We start from the raw sequence: 20,455 nt of genomic DNA on the forward strand, positions 1-20,455 counted from the left end.
CGACATGGTAGAGTTCAGCTATGTAGTAGTCAAGTACGGGAGACGTTGCCTCCGAGCACCGTGTTGCGGGATGAGCCGGACTCAAATGATTCAACTCAGGATGTAGGAGCAGCGGGTGCAATAGAGGTTTTGGGTGGACACCAGGTTGGAGATTCAATCACTAATACAGGTATGTCATTCGGTGCAATAGTCCAAGCTATTGCAATACTAAGTATTTCTCAATTGATACACAATCAATTAGTAGCCTAATGCAATCTATACTAATGGTAGCTATATATATAAATGAGACAATAGTTATAATGATTTTCTGTATTGATGTAGATCCAAACCCTAAGAAAAGGGGAAGAGGGCCAGCGAAGGGCACTCTATTTGAAAGGATGAGAAAAGTGGGGAAAATACCACTTGTTATACAAGATGGACATAGAGGGCCATCTTGCGAGAATGCAGCAATATTCACTGGGCGACTAACGGATATCATTAAAGTACATGCCGACATGAGGCATGCCAGTTGGAGTTGTGTACCTGATGATGAAAAGCAAGAATTGATTGACCGTGTTAGGGTAGGACTCTGGTTTTTAATGATAAACATCATAAGCTGCATTCGTACATATCCAACCCACAAGCTGGATCATTTGTTTGGCATTACTTTATGTAACAGCTTTGCTTCTTTGATATTGCAGGCAGATTTTGTTCTAGATTGGAATAGAGACAACCATCGTGAGATGGTTGAGACACATTTGGCCGACAAGTATAATACATATCATTATGCATTACACAAAGTGTATTTAAAATATGCTTCACATGAAGAGGCCCTACGTGGTGGGACGGACAAGGTGGAGAAAGCTGTATGGGAAAAGCTCTGTGAACGGTGGGCAAGTGCAGCTTTCAAGGTATTTCTTATGGACATTAAGTTTCTGCTCTATTTTGCAGACCTTTATTCCTTCATTCTGCAAAATTCTGTTCAGTATTGTAGCAACATAGCTGAAGGCACCTCCCATTTAATTAGGTTTCGTATTCCTGTTTTTCTCGCACATGTTAAATAATATAGACATAATGTCGTTTATAAAGGGGCATTAATAAATTGGAAACGGATGCAGGAGAAATCCAGAAGGAATAGTTCAAACAGGCAGAAACTAAAGGTCAAACACACCGGTGGCCGAAAATCCTTCATACGGATACTTGAGGAAAAGGTTTGTCATATGCATATAAAACCTTCCAGATTATGGGTATATCAGACAATAAAGTTACTCTTATTTGTGTGTTTCAGCGGGAGAAAGCTTCTAATATGGTAGAATTCTACAAGGAAACACATTGGTCAACACGGAAGGGTAAATGGATCAATGCAGCGACCGAACACAATTACGTAAGGCTGATTGGTTAATTTTATATCTTTTAACTGGAATCAAAGTAACTTTAACAACCCCCTGATTTTCCTTTGATAACATTTTCAGAATCTGATGATTGAAAGGTTAGCTGAAAAGGATACTGAAGACGATGTAGAAGAAGCTGCTGACACGGTCTTCAAAGAAGTTTTGGGAAACAGACCTGGCTATGCAGTAGGCTTAGGGCACATGGTGATTCCAGACCCCTCTCCTTCAATGAAGAACAGTAGGGCATTTATCCGGCTATCGGAGGAGAATAAACGGAACAAAAGTGAAGCGGAAATGTATAAGAGCAAACTCGATGCAATGATGGGCGATATTGCGGAGTTGAGGAGGAATTTTTCTGAGCATGAGAAGGTCTTAATGAGCTATAGGAGCACTGATCAGCAACTTTATGGTAGTGAGTCTCATGGAGAGACTCAGCGAGATGCTTAGGCATCTCACTTGATATTCCAGGATTTTTGGCCATTGGAAATATTTTGTGGGACTGGTGGATTTTTTGTGGGTTGTTTATAACATTTGTAACAATCCAATGGCCAAAGACTATAGTTAATTATATGTATTTTGGTACTTTAGTATTATAGTTAGGGTGCATATCTATTAATAGTGCAGGAAATGTAAAGCTGAAGGGTATTACTTTTTGAGTTGTAGCTATGTTGTTGTTATGAGAGGGTAAGTTCTCTCTCTCTCTCTCTCATATAGTAAAGATATGATCTTATGCTTGGGTCAGATTTGATTAAATTGACAGGAAAACTCCAAATCAGAAGGCTGATTTAAGTGTTTTCAAAATTGCAGGTTAGAAGAGTACTGTCCAGCTTTCAGTCATAAGGGCACCATCGTGGAAAGTAGATGCAGGGTTTGCTCATCTGATGATATACATTTTCAGAACGGGAGGTAATTAGCTGGGATTAAATTTGGGTATCATATCAGGACTCTATATTTCCACACTTAGTGGAAACTTTCTCACTAATATCCATCGAAAGCATGTAGTAATCTGTTTGAGGTTTGAATTCAGCTTATGTGGTTAGTTTAGATGCTATAGTTAAATATTCACACCTAAGTAGTTAGATAAGATAAGGAAACCCTCTCTTATCTAACTATGTCGGATATATAAGGAAACCCACTTAAAATGGACTACCGTAATCATCTATGTACGTCCATAATAAAGTGGCATGTATATCTGGTATTGCTGATTGACCAACACTTGATGGATAGTGCGAACATAATGTAGCTTTAAATGATTTTGTTTTCGTAGTTTTGAGCATATGAATTTTTTAAGTTAAATATTGGATTGTGCATTTAAATGGGTCTCTCTCATAAATTAGAGGAGGGGATATTTGACATATGTATATTGGTTGAAGGGGTAAATTGTTACAACAGATTGTGGGTCATGTGATGATGTGTATCTAACCATACTCTCATATGTATGATCTGTAACCTACCATTGCTATGGAAGATGATGTTTCCAGTATAAATATGGGTCGGTTGTTTTCTTGCAACACTACAACAATTCCGAATAGCAATTGGGCTGTTCTTAAATAACGGATATATTTAAGCATGAATTAATGTATTGCAAGCATGTGAATGGCAGACCTGCTATAGCTATGACAACTTGTAGAATATGCATGCAGGAACACAATAGCTTAGTTCTAATGGTAGGTGTACATGCTCATTGAATGATGGTCTTTTGTATGTGCCAATTGAGTCTCCAATATTTAATTTTCCATACACGCACGAATTGCATTCATACAGCTAATCATCTTAATAAATCTGGATATGCTATAAGGGCTTGAGTATAATTATTTAAGAATAAACCCAAGGGTATTCTCAACGATTAGTATAGTACAATGATAAGCCCCATGCCATGAATTTCATTAAGAAGTATTCTCTTAGTTTTACACTTAACTTTTTGCTAAATGTTAAGGTAACATTTAGCAACCTGTTTTTGTGTTCATCAGGATTTCAGATTGTTGTGGAGAAAGATGTCAGCAACATCATCATACCCACACTACACAAGCTGTCTAGATGGACATTCTTCATGTTCACAATAGATGCTGCTGGAGAGAGTTGTGTTATCACCTGCTATATGTAACATGAATTCTGTCTTTCCTCTTGTTGTACGTTACATGGAATGTAATTAGCAGTTTAATATATATGTTGGCAGATTTGGTTATTAAATGCTATTTCTACGGATGTTGGCAGACTATTGCTTGTTTATGGTATGGATATGATTTTTGCTTAACAGGTTATTAATTATAATTAGGGTTGTCCACATTGGTGGGGTTTATAGTGATTGGGTTTGAGATTGAGCAGATATTTGTAGGGTAGCTGTTGGAATGGATTTTACACTGATTTACCCAGTGTCAAATGATAATTCTTTGTAAGAATGACTGTGAATTCTATTCTATTTTGCAATGATCATTGTGAAGAAACAAAAATGTGAGGTAAGGTGGCAGTGTATAAAGGAAACACTTGTTGTGCCAATATATATTTAATTTGCATGGTTAGATTCGTGGTACAAAATCTACTGCCCAGGAAATGGAATGGTGGGGAAAAAATTAGAGGAGCTATATGGACTCCCAATTAAGATAGACAGCACGAAGGATGTCATGGCAAAATTCCATTTTCTGCAACAACCGTAATTATTGGACTGATGGCTATTAAAATTGTATCCACGAGTGAAACCTTCTGAATTCACTAATAGCCACCATGGAAAATTATGACCATATAGCCTATTGTCACCATAAATGATTGGTGCTAAATGGAGTAACAAATGGATTCCAATTTGTATTTCCGATCATATTCTTCGTGGTAAAAACATAACTTTTACCCACCAAATGCAGTGTACGTGATAAACTGTTATTGTTCATGAATTATATGCCACCACACTCTCACGGCATCAATTGGTGGAAATTTCTTAATTCCCACGTAACTACCATGTTTTTCCCACTAATGTTACTCATGGAAATAACAAGATAAGCCACCACAAATGCACTGATGCACTATACTTTTGTCACGGCACAAGTTCATGGATTATAGAACTTTACCCAGCATCTTGAATGGAGGGGAACACTTATTAGCAATGATAGATTGCATGACAACTACTTATTTGCAATGGAAGGTTTTAAGAAGAATTCCTTCTTTTGGCAAGGACGCTGGTAAGTAAATATTATTTATCACTATATCGCCTAATCCGAAACAACTTATACTCACGATGAAGTGGGTGGCTAAAACTTTTATACGAGTAGACGAGTGACGGTGAAATTCATGGCTTTAGAGGTTTTTCGGACTGCGGCTGTGGTGACAAGTAATGTTCCTCTCACCACCAAGGACTAGGTAGCAAGCCAATTTGCCACGAAGGGAAACAGGTTTCTCCACCCCGTGATGTCGTGACAAAAAGTGATTTTTTGCCACCACCTAATGAATTCATGCGAAAAGGTTAGTGCTCATGAATTATATGCCACCAACGAGTCACGAACGGAATTGGTGGGAAAAGCTGTTTTTCTCACATAACCCCCAGATATGGCCACCAAATTGCCTTGTGGCAAAAACCGAAATTTGTTGTAGTGACTGTTAGGATAAGAAGCCCAATCTTAGGTACTGTTTGGCCACAAAGAATTCTCATCTCAAACACAAAATTCTCATTTCATTATTACAAATTTTTCAAATCCTCATACAAAATATAATAAACAATTCAACTTTTTCTCTACTTTTTCAAATTCCAAAATAATAATAATATTAAAATATAATATTTTAATATGTAATCTTAAAACTCAAAATTTTCATCTGAGAAATATCAGTGGCCAAGCAGAACCTTAGTCTGCAAAAGCTTTAATGGTTAAAGAGTTGACAACTGGAAATAAAATACCATGACTAGGTCTACTCTTTATATATTGTAAAGTTCGATAAGTTGTTGTCAAATGAGGTTGTTCTATACACTGACTAAGTCTATGAACTGAGCAAGACAAATCTGGCCTTGTAAGTGTAAGGTAGATAAGCCTACCAATGAGTCTACAAAAGGTAGTAGGATCTGGTAACAAGTCTCCTTCTTTGTTCAATTTCACATTTCACTCAATGGGAAAAGAAATAGGCGTAGATGCAAGAAAACCAGCATCTTGGAGAATCTCAAATGCATACTTCGTTTGGCATAAGGAAATGTCATGTGAAGATATAGCCATTTCCAAACCAAGAAAATATTTGAGCTGACTAAGATCCTTAAGCTAGAACTTCTCATCAATTAGTAAGTACTTCAAATGATCCACAGATTGCAAATCATTTCTTACTATCAAAATATCATCAACATAAACAAGAAGAGCAATGAAAAAAGAACCATGTGACTTAATAAAAAGTGAGCAATCAGCTTTGGATTGGATAAAACCCAAGTCAAAAAAAGTATTTGAAAACTTAGAAAACTATTGACAGGAAGCCTAATTCAAACTATAAAGGGATTTATTCAACTTGCAAACTTTGGACGCCCCCCTTTAAGGTGGAAACCAGGAGGCAACTTCATGTACACTTCTTTCAATAAATCATTATGTAAAAATACATTATTAACATCAAGTTGAATAAGAAGCCAGTTCTATATAGCAATAATAGGCAACAATGTTCTAACAGTAGCCATTTTAGCTATTGGTGAAAAAGTTTTAGAATAATCCAAACCTTCATTTTGGGCATAACACTTGGCAACCAACCTTGCCTTGTAACGTTCTATAGAACCATCAGCATAATACTTAATTTTGTAAACCCATTTACAACCTAGGAGTATTTTACCAGGAAGTAATGAAGTAACAGTCTATGTATTATTGTTTTCCAAGGCTATAATCTCATAAGTCATAGCATTTCTCCAATAAGAGTGCTTGATTGATAAAACTTAGGTTTAATATCAACAGTAATAGACAAGGCAAATGACTTATGATTAGAAGACAAACGATCATAAGAAAGAAAGTTAGAAATGTCATACTTGGTGTTTGAGATAGGGGGAGAAGACGGACCTATTGCAGGATCTGATGATGAGTGTGCAAAATAAAAACTGCAATAAAAATTCTACAAATAACCAAGTGCTTCTCTAATTCTAGTTGATCTTCGAGAAATTATTGGGGAGATATTATTTTTAGGAGTGGTAGTAGAATGAGGAACAACAGTAGGCATAGAATGATTGTCAATAGAAGAATGGTCTGATGAAGGTACTATTGAAGCCACAGGAAATAAATCTAATGTTGAAGATTGATGAGAAAAAGGAATACATGTGTTTGAAGAAGAAACAAATTTAGGAGGGAAAAAATTTTGAGATTTGAAATGAAAGATATGTTAAGAAAAGACAGCATGTTTAGAAACAAAGCATTGATTTGTATTGACATTAGTGAGTTTATAAACTTTGATACTGAAAGGGTATCCAAGGAGAACACATGTAGGAGCCTTGGGAAAACTTGGTTTGAGATCTTTTAAGGTGAATACAAATCATAAGCAACCAAAAGTTCTTAAGTGATTATTTGAAAGGGGGTAATTAAACAAAAGCTCGAAAGGAGACTTATGTTTCAAGAGACGAGTAGGTAACCTATTAATAATGTAAGTAGCTGTTAAAATAGCATTGTCCCAAAATTTAATAAACAAATGAGATTGGAACATTAAGGCCCGAGCTATATTAAGGATATATTGACGCTTTCTCTTCACAACAGAATTATGTTATGGAGTTTCAACACAACTGTGTTGATGAATGACACATTTGGAATTTAGAAAGGTGGAAGGGTAAAATTTTGTACCATCATGTTCAGTACGAATTTTGTTGATTTTAATATGAAACTAAGTTTTGATTAGCTTAAAAAAAATTTAATGAGAAGTGGCACTTTAGATTTATATTTAAAAAGGTAAACCCAAGTGGCACGAATAGAATCATCAATAATAGTCAAGAAAAATCTATATCCTTCAACAATAGAAACAGAGAAAGGTCCTCAATTAAACATCACAATGAACAAGATCAAAAAGAGAAACAGAAATATGAATATTATTGAGGAAAGGTAATTTCTTCTATTTGGGTAGTGGACAAATTATACGTAGAGTGTTAGGTACAACCAATTTAGGAAAAAATTTATTCACAAACAACATCCTCGAAATAGAAACGTGTCCCAATCTATTATGCCAAAGTTTAAACAATAAGCATTCGGAAGATACATAACGAACATATGAAATGGATTATTAAAGGAACTAGGAACTGACATATATGAAATAGGAGAAGATTGAAGTTTAGAAGAAAAAGAAGAGCCTAGTTGTTGCAGTATGTAAAGTCCTCATTGTTGTCTACCTACTCCAATCAGCCTCTAGTGGATCAAGTCTTGAGTGAAACACATATCAAATGAAAAACAAACAGCAAGTGAGTGACTTAGTAAGCTTACTAATGGAAATTAATTTAAAGGTGAATGATGGAACACAAAGAACATCATGAAGAATAAGATGTTCAAAAATGCGAACACTACCAATATGTGTAATAGACACAAATTAGCCATTAGGAAGTTTAACTAATGTATTAACAGTTGAAGTAATGGAAGAGAAACAATCTACAAAAGGAACCATATGATTTGTGGCTCTCCCATCAAGAATCCAATAATTAGGGCCAAACAAATTAGATGTAATGGAAGAAAAAACAAAGTGGGTATTATTGCACAAATGAAGAGGGAAAAATATACTAGACAATGAAGAATTCAAAGCTACTGCATTAATAACATGAGTGGATTCATTAGAAGTGTTTTAGGAGTGAAGCATGGACACGAATTGTTGATATTGAGCTTTAGTTAGAGAAAAGGGAGAAGCAGGCAAGAAATTTTTGTCACTGAGAACAACCTAATTGGCCATAGACTGTTGCCTTGGCTTTGGCTTGTATCCCGGTGGAAATCTATGCAACTTATAACACTTCTCAATGACATGACTAATGATTCCACAATGGTTATACATCAGTTGTTCCTTCTTGGAGAATGGAGTTATCTCTACTCTTAATAACAAATGCATGTGAGTCAATAGAGGGAAGAGAAGCAACTGAGATTCCTGATCTCCTTCATTCTTCTTGTAAAACAAGAGAAAATAATTTGTTAAGAGAGGGCAGATGCTCCATTGGCAAGATCTGAGCTCTTGCGGAAGAAAAAGATTCATTCAAGACCATTAAAAATTGTAAAATTTTTTCCTGTTGAACATAAGAGTCCAACATATGTGTAGCTCCACAAGAACAAGCTGGAACAGGTTTGTAATTTGCCAACTCGTCCCAAAGGGCTTTTAAGCGAATGAAATAGGTACTCACTGAGAGAAACATTCCTTTAGATCTAACCAGATCTCATGTGTGGTAGTGATATACAAAATACTAGCTAAAAGCATCCACATTGGTCTATACATATGCATATGCAAAGTCATATTTGCATAATATGAGCCTAAATTCGTCTACATTGGATTATGCATCTTCAAATATTTGCATAGCTATGAACAGTACCTTTACATGTTTGAATATCTACTATTCACTCTCCAAAACATATTTTATTCATATTTTTTCTCTCCTCTCACTCTCTTTCTACATATTTTACATTTATATATTTTACTACATATTTTACTCATTCACTCCCAAAAAAATATTTTACTCAAATATTTTACATATTTGAAGATCAAACCCTATTAAAAAAAAAAGCAAAAAAAAATAAAATAAAATGATAATATTTTATTATTATTTTGTCTCAAATTTGCATAAGCCAATGTGGAAGTTTTGCTTGTATGGCAAATTGGATCTCCAAAAGATATGATTTTGCATATCCATATGTATAAACCAATGTGAATACTCTAAGATATCGGTCGAAACAGATTTAAGGAGCCAAGAAATCACCATATTGTTGTAGCATAGCCAAACAGAAAGAAGAGGATTGTTCGGATCTGAAGGCTTAAGAATGGAACCATCGACAAACTCTAACTTGTTCTTCATTGAGAGAGCCATGGTCATAGATTGAGACCATGTGTAGTGGTTATCAATAATTATAAGAAGCTGAATAACAAGAATGACACCAAGATTGTCACTTGGGAGAGAAAAACACTACAAAAAAAGACAGATTTGCCGGCGTTGGTTATGCGCCGGCAACTGTCTAAAAAAACGCCACTAATTAATTAGCGGCGTTTTTCTACCGGCATAACCATTCGCCGGTATTGGAGGGTTGCTATTTTCATGTTCCGGCGTTTGTGCCAACGCCGGTATTTGTAAATCTCATTAGTGGCGTTTGTATACAATATAGCGGCATTTCTTGAAATGCCGCCACAATACCTGCATTAACAGCGTTTCTCGAAATGCCGCTACTTTATCATTGCCATCCCCTTGCATAAATTAGCGGCGTTTATAACGCCGCTGCTACTACATTGCTAACGCATCATATAAATTGACGGCATTTATTTAAATGCCAATAATAGTACGTTGGTGGCGGCTTAAATAAATTAACGATGTTTCTCTAAATACCGCTACTAATTAAAATAACGACGTTACCATAAACGCCACCACGAGTACATTGCCACCGCATTGCATAAATTAACGATGTAATGTAAATGCTGCCACTAGTTCGTTGCCTTTAGCTAGTATGATATACCACAATAACAAATATAATTTATAAATTAATAATAAATAAGATGTAATGGGTCATTATTCATATAATAAAAAAATTACAAATCAAATCATATGAAAATTCTTCTTCATGGATAATTCTTCTTCTTCACACTATTTGTCATTAGCTTTAGGACCCTTTTATTCATGGGTAGTTCTTCTTCATATTTATCCAATAGTTCTTTCAAATTTTTATGCGATCGTTGAGCCTGCAAAAAATCAGAAAAGTCATACTATATTAATAGAGAGTAATATATGTTAAAGAAATAATAGATGAAGTGGCAAATGTAATTGGGAGTGAAGCAAATATATATGTTAAAGGTTCTAAAGACTAATATAAAAATTCAACAATTAAAGTCTCTTGCCTTGTATGATTATTTCTTTACTCTGATACCTATTGAACCTAACTTCATATAATAATAATAAATAAATAAAACCACAAGCTTTTCCAAGCTTTAGAAATGTAAAGACTTGAGTATTAGAAAAATCACACAAAGCTTGTAAAATTCCAACTACAACTTGCAAGCATTCAAACTAGCTCTGCGCTTAGAACCATATGAAGCCCATCATAACTACTGAAGCAACATGCCAATCAAGAATGCCAAAATTAGAGAGTACATAAGAGTAGGCATCATGATATCCAAGAACTTTGATATAAAATAGATTGAAGCTCTTACATGATGAACATTGATAGCATCCGAGAACTTCTCAAATGCTTGAATCCACTTGTGATGATTCCATCCCCATTGAATATCAATAGAAATCACTTGGTAACCCTTCACATTTCAAATGGAGTTCATTATTCAATCTTAGTTTAAAATCTTAAGGATAGATTTTAAGGATATACAACATCAAAAAAGTAATAGTTATGGTAGCAATTAAGAAGGTTTTATGGCCATGAACACAAAACAGAAGTTAGAAACGTGAGCATCAATAAAAGCTTCCTTTTTAGATAAGTAAGAGTCAATAAAACTTTAATGTTGAAGGTTGAAGGGAATCTGGCTCCATCTCATACAAATAGATAGATGACAATAACTAAAGCACAACTTCTACAAGTTCATGATACAGAATCCTCATCCCAAAGAGACCATGGAAAAAATCAATAAATTATAATATTCAGCCTCTGTGTGTTCGTTGCAGCTGAAGGAAAAAGACTACTTCTAGAATTTTTCATTTAAGCTTGGGTTGAGTTCTACAACCCAGCAAATTATTGAGTGAGCTACTCCCAGGAAAATCGCCTTTTAGAGGTTCAAAAACTTGCTTTGTCTAGCAAGTTATAACCCAAAAAAATATATAAATGTATATTCTCGACTTTACGTAATTGAAAACCAACATACAAACATTTGAGAACCTTTTTTCATTCTAGAGCGACCTTAATCATGCAAGTTGGGACACACTCCTATACTTGGAAAAGCTTTAATTCAATGTGTAAAGATGAGCAAAGACACTAAATTACTTCTCTAAAAAATATCCAATAGCATGGTTATACAATCTGGAACATTATAGAAGTAGGCCAACACAAGTCATTTACTCTAAAATTGGAATTACACAAACTGTGGCACGATTAGAGAACATAAGCCATAGCATTTGGTTCCAAAATTTGGAACTCACAATTAAAGATTAAATATATAAACCTATAGCATAGATTCAGATCTGGCTCTATCTCCACGTTGATGAAACATGGAAATCAAGGAACACGGGGTTAGGTGACAGAGGAGGAAAAACAAAGAGCTTACTGAGAGGGAAGGCACCGTGCCACGAGCCTAATTGAGTCGAGAATCACGATGGCATGGCTGGAGGTTCCTCTAATGTGGTGGTGAGACACACAGAGGGAGAAAAATTAGTTTTGTTTGTACCGTTAACAGAGGTAACGGTGGAGCAGAGGGAATGAGTGGTTGATTGGGCTTACCGAGAGAGAAAGGATGTGAGTCTGAACTCAACTGGCTGGGTTGGCTGAAATCGAGTGGTGTTTCGACTTCCCTGTGTTGGTAGGTGGTGGCCGTGGGAGATGCCTATCTAAGTCATGGATGCCAACTCTGTCTAGGCAAAATTATAGAAGCCCCTTTCTGCAAACCAATCAATTTCCTGAGCCCTAATTTGCATAACCCACAGAGTTATCCTCCACCCGTGTAGTGTAGATCTTCTATTCGTTTGCACCGTAAAGCCAAAATGAATGAGATTGGGAGGGAAGAATGAAATAGATCCCCGCGGAAAAGGGTGATCGTAAAGAGAAAGCTTTGTTCACAAAATGATTTCATCCAAAAAAATTTGGGAAATGATAGGCAGCGGGATCCCTATCATTTGTCCCGCTTAACTTTTTTTTTTTATATGGAAAGATTAAGAAAATTATGTTTAATTATATTGTGAATTTTATTCATTTTTTTAAATATTTAAAAATGTTAAAAAAATGATATGAAAAAAAAACACTTTTAAATATTTTTTTCAAATCATTTTTTAATACTTTTAAATATTTTTAAAAAAATGAATAAAATTCATAATATAATTAAACATAATTTTCTTAATCTTTCTATAAAATAAATTTCAAAAAAAAAAGTGGAGAGGGACAAATGAACGGGATCCCCCAGCGGGATTTTACTCTTTACAATAAGTTAATTTTATTGCCACGACTAAATCTCGCCGTAAAAGGATAATTTTATCACCAAATCACTCTCATGGTTGGGTAGGTCGCTGTAACATCTCGTGACATTCTTCACAAACAAGTTTAGTCTGAAAACATAAGGAATTCTCACTATGCTTTGTCGTGGAAAAAAAACTGGTGGCAAAAGGCCCATTTTGTTGTAGTGGCTATACATTATTACTAGCGTAACAATATAAACGCCGGGAAACTACAAATTTACCGGCGTATAATTGATATATTTTCAGCGTTTTTATAAACGCCGCCAAAACTATATATTATTACCGGCATAATAATATAAACGTTAGAAATCTTAGTAATTTACTGGCGTAAAAATTAAGTGCCGGTAATAAAATATTGTTACTGGCACATAAACAAATGCTGATAATATAAACGTCGGCAATTCTTAATTTTTTTTTTGTAGTGAAAGGGCTTGTAGCGCATCTTCAGAGAGAAAAGGTTAGAGTCAGCGCCATAGAAGAAAAACAACTAATACCGTAACAAGATGAAACCGTAGGAAAGAGAAGGTTCTCGAGAATTTGGGAAAAATTGAAGAATATTATTGATCTGACTAAAAAACTAAAAATAAGTAAAATACAAAGGTTTTTATACTACGTACAGATAATTAATCTTAGAGTATATTAAGGGCACATATGTCACGTGCAAAATACACTTAAAAAGATTGGAGTTCCGTCCTTTTTAAAAAAAAAAAAAAAATACACTTGAAAGAATTCGATCTTAATTCATTGACCCCCCGATATCCTCGACAATACTCGGTCTAATCTTGCTGGCCAAGAGATGGCTCAATTTTAATTTAATATGAATATTATTTTTTCGTTACGATCAGGGTTTTGAATTTTTTTCGAAACAATTAAATTATTAATTATTAAATTGAATTACATGCTAATTTTTTCTTGCATGGGAGGAGATTCCAACAGTACGTACGAACGACTTACCAGGATTTTTATTTTGATGAAAAGTTCATTTATGCTCGAGAATCTCATCGATCAACTGGCATTTGCTCGAGGTTATTGAACCAAAACACGTACCGAAAAAATCTTAAAAATTAAACTATATTCTTCTGAATAGGAAACATCGATCAGCGCCAACCAAATACACACCAATATGAAACTAATTTACCCTCGATGATTACTATGGAGGAAACGCGTTAAAGCTGCATGCATGGCTCCCTCTCGAATAGACACAGTTTTTTATGCTCCTTGTCCTCCCTATATAAATACTTATGTATACCTCCCACTTTCTTCTAATCCATTCATCATCCACTGCCTCCATCGTCAACGTTTCATCAATCAAAAAAAGCCATGCATTTTTTGCCGAGTTCAATCCACAGCATTCATGCTAAACCTAAACTTTTCCTTTCTTCTCCAGTACTTCCCGGTAAACGGCACCGGACCGGCCACTTGCAGGCAGTACTATCTGTCTCATGCAGAGCCACCGCCACTAATTTCTACGAGATACTTTCACTGAGTCCGGACAACGCGAGCATCGACGAGGTAAAGAAAGCTTACAGAACCATGGCTCTTCGATATCACCCAGACGTTTGTCCTCCGCCCATGAAGGAAGAGTCGACGAGGATATTTGTCCAGCTGAATGCCGCATACCGGACGCTGTCGGATCCCGTGCTGCGCATAGAGTATGCATGACTGCCAAATATTAATGGAGGGTTTTGGGAGTACTTTCGGAAGAACATCCAGGATGGGTACTGTGTTCGATCACGATCGTGGTACGAGAAGCAGGTGGCAACAACAAATTGTTGAGTTGAAGAGGAGGTCCAATTGTGGTATGGCTGAAAAGGAGGGGTCATGGGGCAGTAGAATCAGGGCTCACAACATGAGGAACAAGGATCATCAGTAATATAACTCTCTAATTTTCTTCATTATAGTTAGAACTACATACGTATTTTTTCTGTATAAATTAAATTAAGAAAAAGTCTAAATGCAGTCGAGACGAGCAAGCGCCATGCAAACAGTGCTGATGTGGAAAAAATCAAAACGATACCTTCTCTATCTCTATCTCTGTGTTTCAACTTTTGAAGATCAAAAATCAAAACGGCACGATCTCTATTTCTCTCTCTAATTCTCCCCTCAGTCAGGCCGTCGGCCGCCCCTTCTCTCTCTTCTTTCTTTCTGTGTGAAACCCCTTACGAATTCAGGCCACCCTTGCACCAAGACCCACTTCTCACCCGCTCTCCATCATCGTACCGATAGTTCCCAAGCCCTCAAGCCTCCCCTCACAACGGCACACCAACTCTAGAGGAGGAGCTCGGAGCACCAGTGTTCACACAAAGATTTTCTCCATCGCACGAGGAAAGTGGCTCTCTGCGCAAAGCTAAAATATGGGTGCCAATGAGATTAGATGATTATGCTTGTGTACTGTTCATATCTTTACTCCTGCGTCTTTATTGCACAATTTATGAAATTGGTTTGTTGTTGGTCTCTGGTTTTTGGTGCTGAGTTCGTGTGGTAAGTCTCTCCTTGTACCACATGTTGTCCCCTGTGTATTGTTGAAGATGGGTTGTTTTCATTGCAGGTTGGTTGGACGTTTTTCAGTTCTTGGGACAGTTTTGGCGGTTTCTTTTTTTTAAGATCTTTTGAGATTTGTTGTCTGGGTTGGTTTCCGATTGAGAGTATTGCATGAAGAAGATGCCCCGATTTGTTGTCTGAGTTGATTTCTGATTGAGAGTTCCATTTTCGCTTCAGCAAAGCTTAAAGAACACACCAGCATTTGAACTTTTCTACATTTTTAAAAAATATATAATATAAGGCTGACGTGGCATAAGAATTGAATAAGAAATAGAAAACAAACTATAATATAATCAGCCGACTGCATGCCATTTGCAGCCACCGAATGGCTGTAGTAGAACTGTTAAATTAAATACTCCAAACTCCACAGACCATTATTTGTGTTCTTTCGTATTAAATATTATTCTAGCAATGTAAAATAGGCATCCACGTACCTGCATGTCTGGGTGACTCCTTTCATGTATCATTTTTATAATTAAGATCCGACGTTTCATTCTAATCAATACAAATTATTAGTACTATCAGAAAAATGAGCATTAATTGTGACAAATTATATGGAATAAAAATGATTATTTGCAACTAAAACATACTCATTTTGACAAAAAATGATCTTTTATTTTTATGGGCTCGAATAAGCTTGGAAAGATCGATAGATAGAGCATTTAATTACAAGATGCACCATGCATGTCAAGATCAATATGATCAAAATCCTTGAAGATAATTTTGTGGGATTCCTTCAAACTACAAGCCTTTGATATCATATATACCGTTTTGTCCCTTTATTTTTCCTTTTTTTTTTGGGACGACTTGGTGCAAAAGCTAGCGCGTCAAAAGTTCACTTCACTAAATAAATAAATGAACCAAAGATCATATCACTTTCAGAAGATGTTGATGAAACAAATGAATTTTAGGAGGACCTATGATGGGTAAAATCTATATTTTAGTTTGTATAAACACACACACACACACATATATATATATACACAGACACACACACACATATATATATACACATGTACGTATGTATGTTTGCAAAAGAACTGAACAGAGGCGACAAGACCCACATGTAGAGCGTGTTTGGGATTGAGTTTGAAAACTTAAAAAGTGCTTTTCATTTTTTAAAAGCTCTTTCAAAGAAAAAATGATATGTTTAGTAAATTTATAAAATGTGTTTTAATCACCTAAAAAAGTTGAAAATCTACTTTTTAAAAAAGTACCAAATTGAAGCTTTTATCGAAAAGCTCATGTAGATAACTATATATTTTTAAAAGATTAATATAACTAACTTTAAAAGTACTTTAAAGACATGGTTACCAAACAACAAATGACTTTTTAATAGTAAAGCTTGTTATTTAAGTTATAAGCTATAAGCCCCAAAGTTATAAGCTATATTTCCTACCGCAATCCCAAACATACATGTAATCCTCTTTGAATAATATAAACAATGTCAATATTTTTAGAATAATGTTACATACAGTCGTGGAATGTGCAAACGCCACGTAATCGCTTTGAAAAAGAGTGAGATCCACGATTAAAAAGTTAGTTTTTTTTTATGTAGATCTCATATTAATTCACTTTTTTTAAAGAGACTGCGCGGCGCTTGCATAACCACAATTGAAAATATCATTTCGCATATTTTCACTGTCGAGCACTCCGCCCGTAATATTAATTTTTTTCTTTTTCTTTTTCTTTTTTTTTTTCGACAGAGAAGGAAACGGTTGGTGAAGGGGTCGATGAGATCACTGCTCACAGAGGACATCCTTAAGGAACTTGCTATGAAACTAGACGAACTCACTGTTTTTCTTTTAAATATATATACTTATTTGGCTGAGTAGCTCATTGGAAGCAAAATAGGAAAAATGGTGATTAAAATCAGGATAAACGAAATTTTTTTCGAAGGAGACCATGTTGTCGGCAATATTGGCAACACCGTCTATTTGAAAACATAAATGTTTTTAGATGTTTTTAAAATTATTTTATTATTATTTACAAAGAATTCACTATAATTTCATTACAATTCTCATTATTATTTATAAAATTATATATTTTTAATATCGGAACTTAAGTACCATGCAGCCCAAGCCTCAAGGGTGAGACCAGCCCATTGTTGTTTTGGTCAAAGTTTTACTATTGAGTTTACGTGGGCCTAATTCTGACCCAATAATCAAAGCCCAAATTCGAGGGAGGAGGCTACCCATTATCAAGGATGTCACCCTTGTGTAGCGCACGTGTATTTGTATGGCAATGGCACTAAGAGAATAAAATAAATAAATACTAGTAGTATTATAAGAAAGAAAACAACCAGAACTTGAAACAGGTTTCAAGTGAAGTGACCCACAGTATAAATTCTACCTACTTTAGTCACCAATCGACAAGACAAATTATTGTTCCTACACAACCTCGATGGTGAAATAACACAGTTTTTCCATCGTATCATCTTCTCTGTTCTCAAAATTGACACTGGCATTCGCTCAAAAAACTCGAAAATGATGCAACTACTAAGCCAACAAGTAGGGATCCAACTGAAATAGTGAGCACTGAAGAACCTGAGCTCCCTGAAGATGGTGCTGGTGCTGTAGAAGATGGTGTTGGTGCTGTAGCCGTCCCTGGAGGAGCAGCAACTGAAACAGGAGAAGCTTTTGGTGAGAGATGAAACCACAATATATGTATATATATTGACAGAGTTTGTAAACCAATTGGATCATCTCATCTATATTCCTCAGGTTTAAAAAACAACAAAAAAACTATTTTACCCGTTGTATAATTCATTTTTCCATATCTTTGTGGTATAGCTGCGAGGGCCCGGGGGGCCCGCCGCCGCGCGGGGGGTGGGGGGGGGGGGGCGCTTGTTGGTGGGGTGCATTTATGGAAGAGAAAGGGTGCCTGGCACTGTCAAGGCCACCAACAGAATCAATAATACACATCTAGATATGGACTGAGATTCTCTCCAGCTCTAGAAATGGATGGCCCAATTAGAGGGCTTTGCTACATACAGTTACCAGATGCAGTCGGCGTGTAGTCGGCTGTACGGAATGAATAAAAAAAAATTATAAAAAATTTTTTTTATATTCAGGGGACCTACATGAATTATAAAAAGTTATAAAAATAATTTTTTTTTTATGTAGGTCATGTATTAATTTTTTTTTTACAGCTGACTGCACGTCGACTGCATCTGCCGACTACAAAATGTATTTCTCTTAGAAGAGAGACTCATAACCAATGTGGGATTTACATTGCTCGGAATCTTTCGCACAGACAACATCGAATGCTATAGGGTCTCTTTTAAAAAAATGGGGAGATCTCTATGGATGATATACCGAATCAAAATACCACTGATTAACAACGAAAATTTTCCCTTGTATATATTTTTAACTTAAATAGGATTCACCCTTTAGATCAGAATAAACAATACACATAACATCAAGGTTGCATAGGTATCTTTATGCCAAAAAAAAAAAAAATAGTATATATGTTGCCAGTCAAAATAGGATCGAAGCATACCAGGAGCAGCAGCAGGAGACACTGCAAAACAACCAAACACACAAAATTAATCACTAATCCAAACACATAACGTCATGAATCAAGACAAATAACAACAATTGTACTTCCATTCAATGGACTGCTTTATGCAAACCAAGTCCTAATATAGTCAAGCATTTAATTTCCATGATAAATAAATCGCCCACGAAATGTTTCACAAAAGTTATTTAGAAACAAAAAAGAAAATAAAGGAAATCGAGAAGTGGGGTATCATAAAAGTCACCAACATGCACAGTTAGAGATAGCGGAATCGGAGACATTGCACGCAGCGGGGAGGGACATGGCCTTTGTGACATTCAGGACCACACCTAGAGAAGCACTGTTCTTGAATGCCTCACAGAGACAGTCAGCATCAGCCTTGATCACCGTCTTGAGGCCGGCACAGCAATTTCCCTCCGGCTTGGTTGTGTTGCTACCCGCGGTAACAAAGGGCAAGCAGTCAGCCATGTTCAAGATCAGGCTGGAACAGTCCACGGACGGCGCTGGGGCGTTGTCTGAGGACCCACCATTGGCAAAATTAACCGCCCAGATGGCCAGCACACATAGAACAAGAGAAAGGCTCAGCTTTGCTGCCATTTTCGCTTTTCACGGGAAGAGAAACTAGAGAGAGAAAAATAGCGTGTGAGAGATATTGGAGGAGGAATTGGGAGAAGTTGGAGAATGTGGGATTGTGGTGGGTTGGGTTTAATAAGGGAAGTGGGAATATAAAGTGGGGATTGTGGGGAGTCTTTGGCAATACGAAGGAAGCCGTAGTCAAGTAGGAGTGAAAAGCTTTCCGATTTTACGTGTGCCGGTGCGTGTGAGAGAGATTCTGCCACTGACTCACTGAGAAAGAAAGAGAGAGGGCCTTATCAAAAGGTGAAGGGCATGAGTGGCGGCACGATAGTCGGTGCAATGAAGAGTATTGAACACGTGTCCACTATTTATGACTGCATGCTATTCCGGATATGAATTCAGGACTTGATATTTTAGAATAAAGTATTTTTCATAATAACTTTTTAACAACAAATGCTATTTATAATTTAAATCTGTGTATATTTTGCATAAATATTTTTAAAAAAATTAGATTTATTATTAAAAAATAATTTTTTAATATAAAATTTAAATTTATTCATTTTTTAAAGAAAATATAAGAGATTTATATAATTTAAAAATGTAAATATTATTATTTTTTATTTTTTAATATTATGATAAAACATCACTAGAATTTATTCTTGTAAGCTTTGACAATTATAAATTATATTAATGTGCTGTTTTTTCTTCACCAACAACGTTCATATTCATTCCTCTACCTTTTACGCATGGAAACTTCCAAGTCTGAAAAGCCCCCCACTAATTTGAAAAAGAGTGCAAAAAATAGTAAAAAATAAATCAATGGGCTGTTAAGTGGTAATGGTCGGTACACACCACTACAATTGTGACGTTAAATGACAAAACATTTTGGAACTTTCAAAGTGACGTAAGGCCTTCCTAATTATGTCTGTTTTAATGTTAATGATGCGTGGAAATTTTAAGTATGTTTTTTTTTTTTATAAAGAGAATTCACAATTACACAAATACATAAATATCATATATTTTTTTAAAAAAATAAAAAATAAAATTTGAGACCACCTTAAAAAGATAATTTATTCTTTTTTAAAAAAAAATATACGATACATATATAATTTATAACTGTATTTAATATTACTCTTTTATAAATAAAAATATCCAAAAAAAGAAAAAGAAATTTTTTTTAATATTT

At 35.5% G+C, this 20,455-nt stretch overlaps 2 protein-coding genes across 2 annotated transcripts; one reads left to right on the plus strand and one right to left on the minus strand.

The window, feature by feature from the left end:
* Nucleotides 1-13,953: 13,953 nt before the first annotated feature.
* Nucleotides 13,954-14,295, plus strand: LOC122312805 (chaperone protein dnaJ 20, chloroplastic-like). Its single transcript, XM_043127455.1, has one exon. It carries the CDS (start codon nt 13,954-13,956, stop codon nt 14,293-14,295), a length of 342 nt encoding a protein of 113 aa, XP_042983389.1.
* A 3,138-nt stretch (nt 14,296-17,433) lies between these two features.
* On the minus strand, nt 17,434-19,566 carry LOC122314415 (non-specific lipid transfer protein GPI-anchored 31-like). Its single transcript, XM_043130003.1, has 3 exons — nt 18,942-19,566; nt 18,676-18,696; nt 17,434-17,795 (listed from the first exon to the last, which is right to left on the minus strand). Exons 1-3 carry the CDS (start codon nt 19,288-19,290, stop codon nt 17,623-17,625), a joined length of 543 nt encoding a protein of 180 aa, XP_042985937.1. The 5' UTR covers nt 19,291-19,566; the 3' UTR covers nt 17,434-17,622.
* Nucleotides 19,567-20,455: the final 889 nt, after the last annotated feature.

The sequence above is a fragment of the Carya illinoinensis genome, chromosome 6 (genome assembly GCF_018687715.1).
Source record: "Carya illinoinensis cultivar Pawnee chromosome 6, C.illinoinensisPawnee_v1, whole genome shotgun sequence".
Lineage (NCBI taxonomy): Eukaryota > Viridiplantae > Streptophyta > Magnoliopsida > Fagales > Juglandaceae > Carya > Carya illinoinensis.

Coding starts and splice junctions, on each gene's coding strand:
- LOC122312805 (XM_043127455.1), top strand. CDS start 13,954: ATGCATTTTTTGCCGAGTTCAATCCACAGCATTCATGCTAAACCTAAA.
- LOC122314415 (XM_043130003.1), bottom strand. CDS start 19,290: ATGGCAGCAAAGCTGAGCCTTTCTCTTGTTCTATGTGTGCTGGCCATC. Junction 18,697..18,941: donor CGCTATCTCTAACTGTGCAT/GTTGGTGACTTT, acceptor GTTGTTTTGCAG/TGTCTCCTGCTGCTGCTCCT. Junction 17,796..18,675: donor GTCTCCTGCTGCTGCTCCTG/GTATGCTTCGAT, acceptor CTCCTGTTTCAG/TTGCTGCTCCTCCAGGGACG.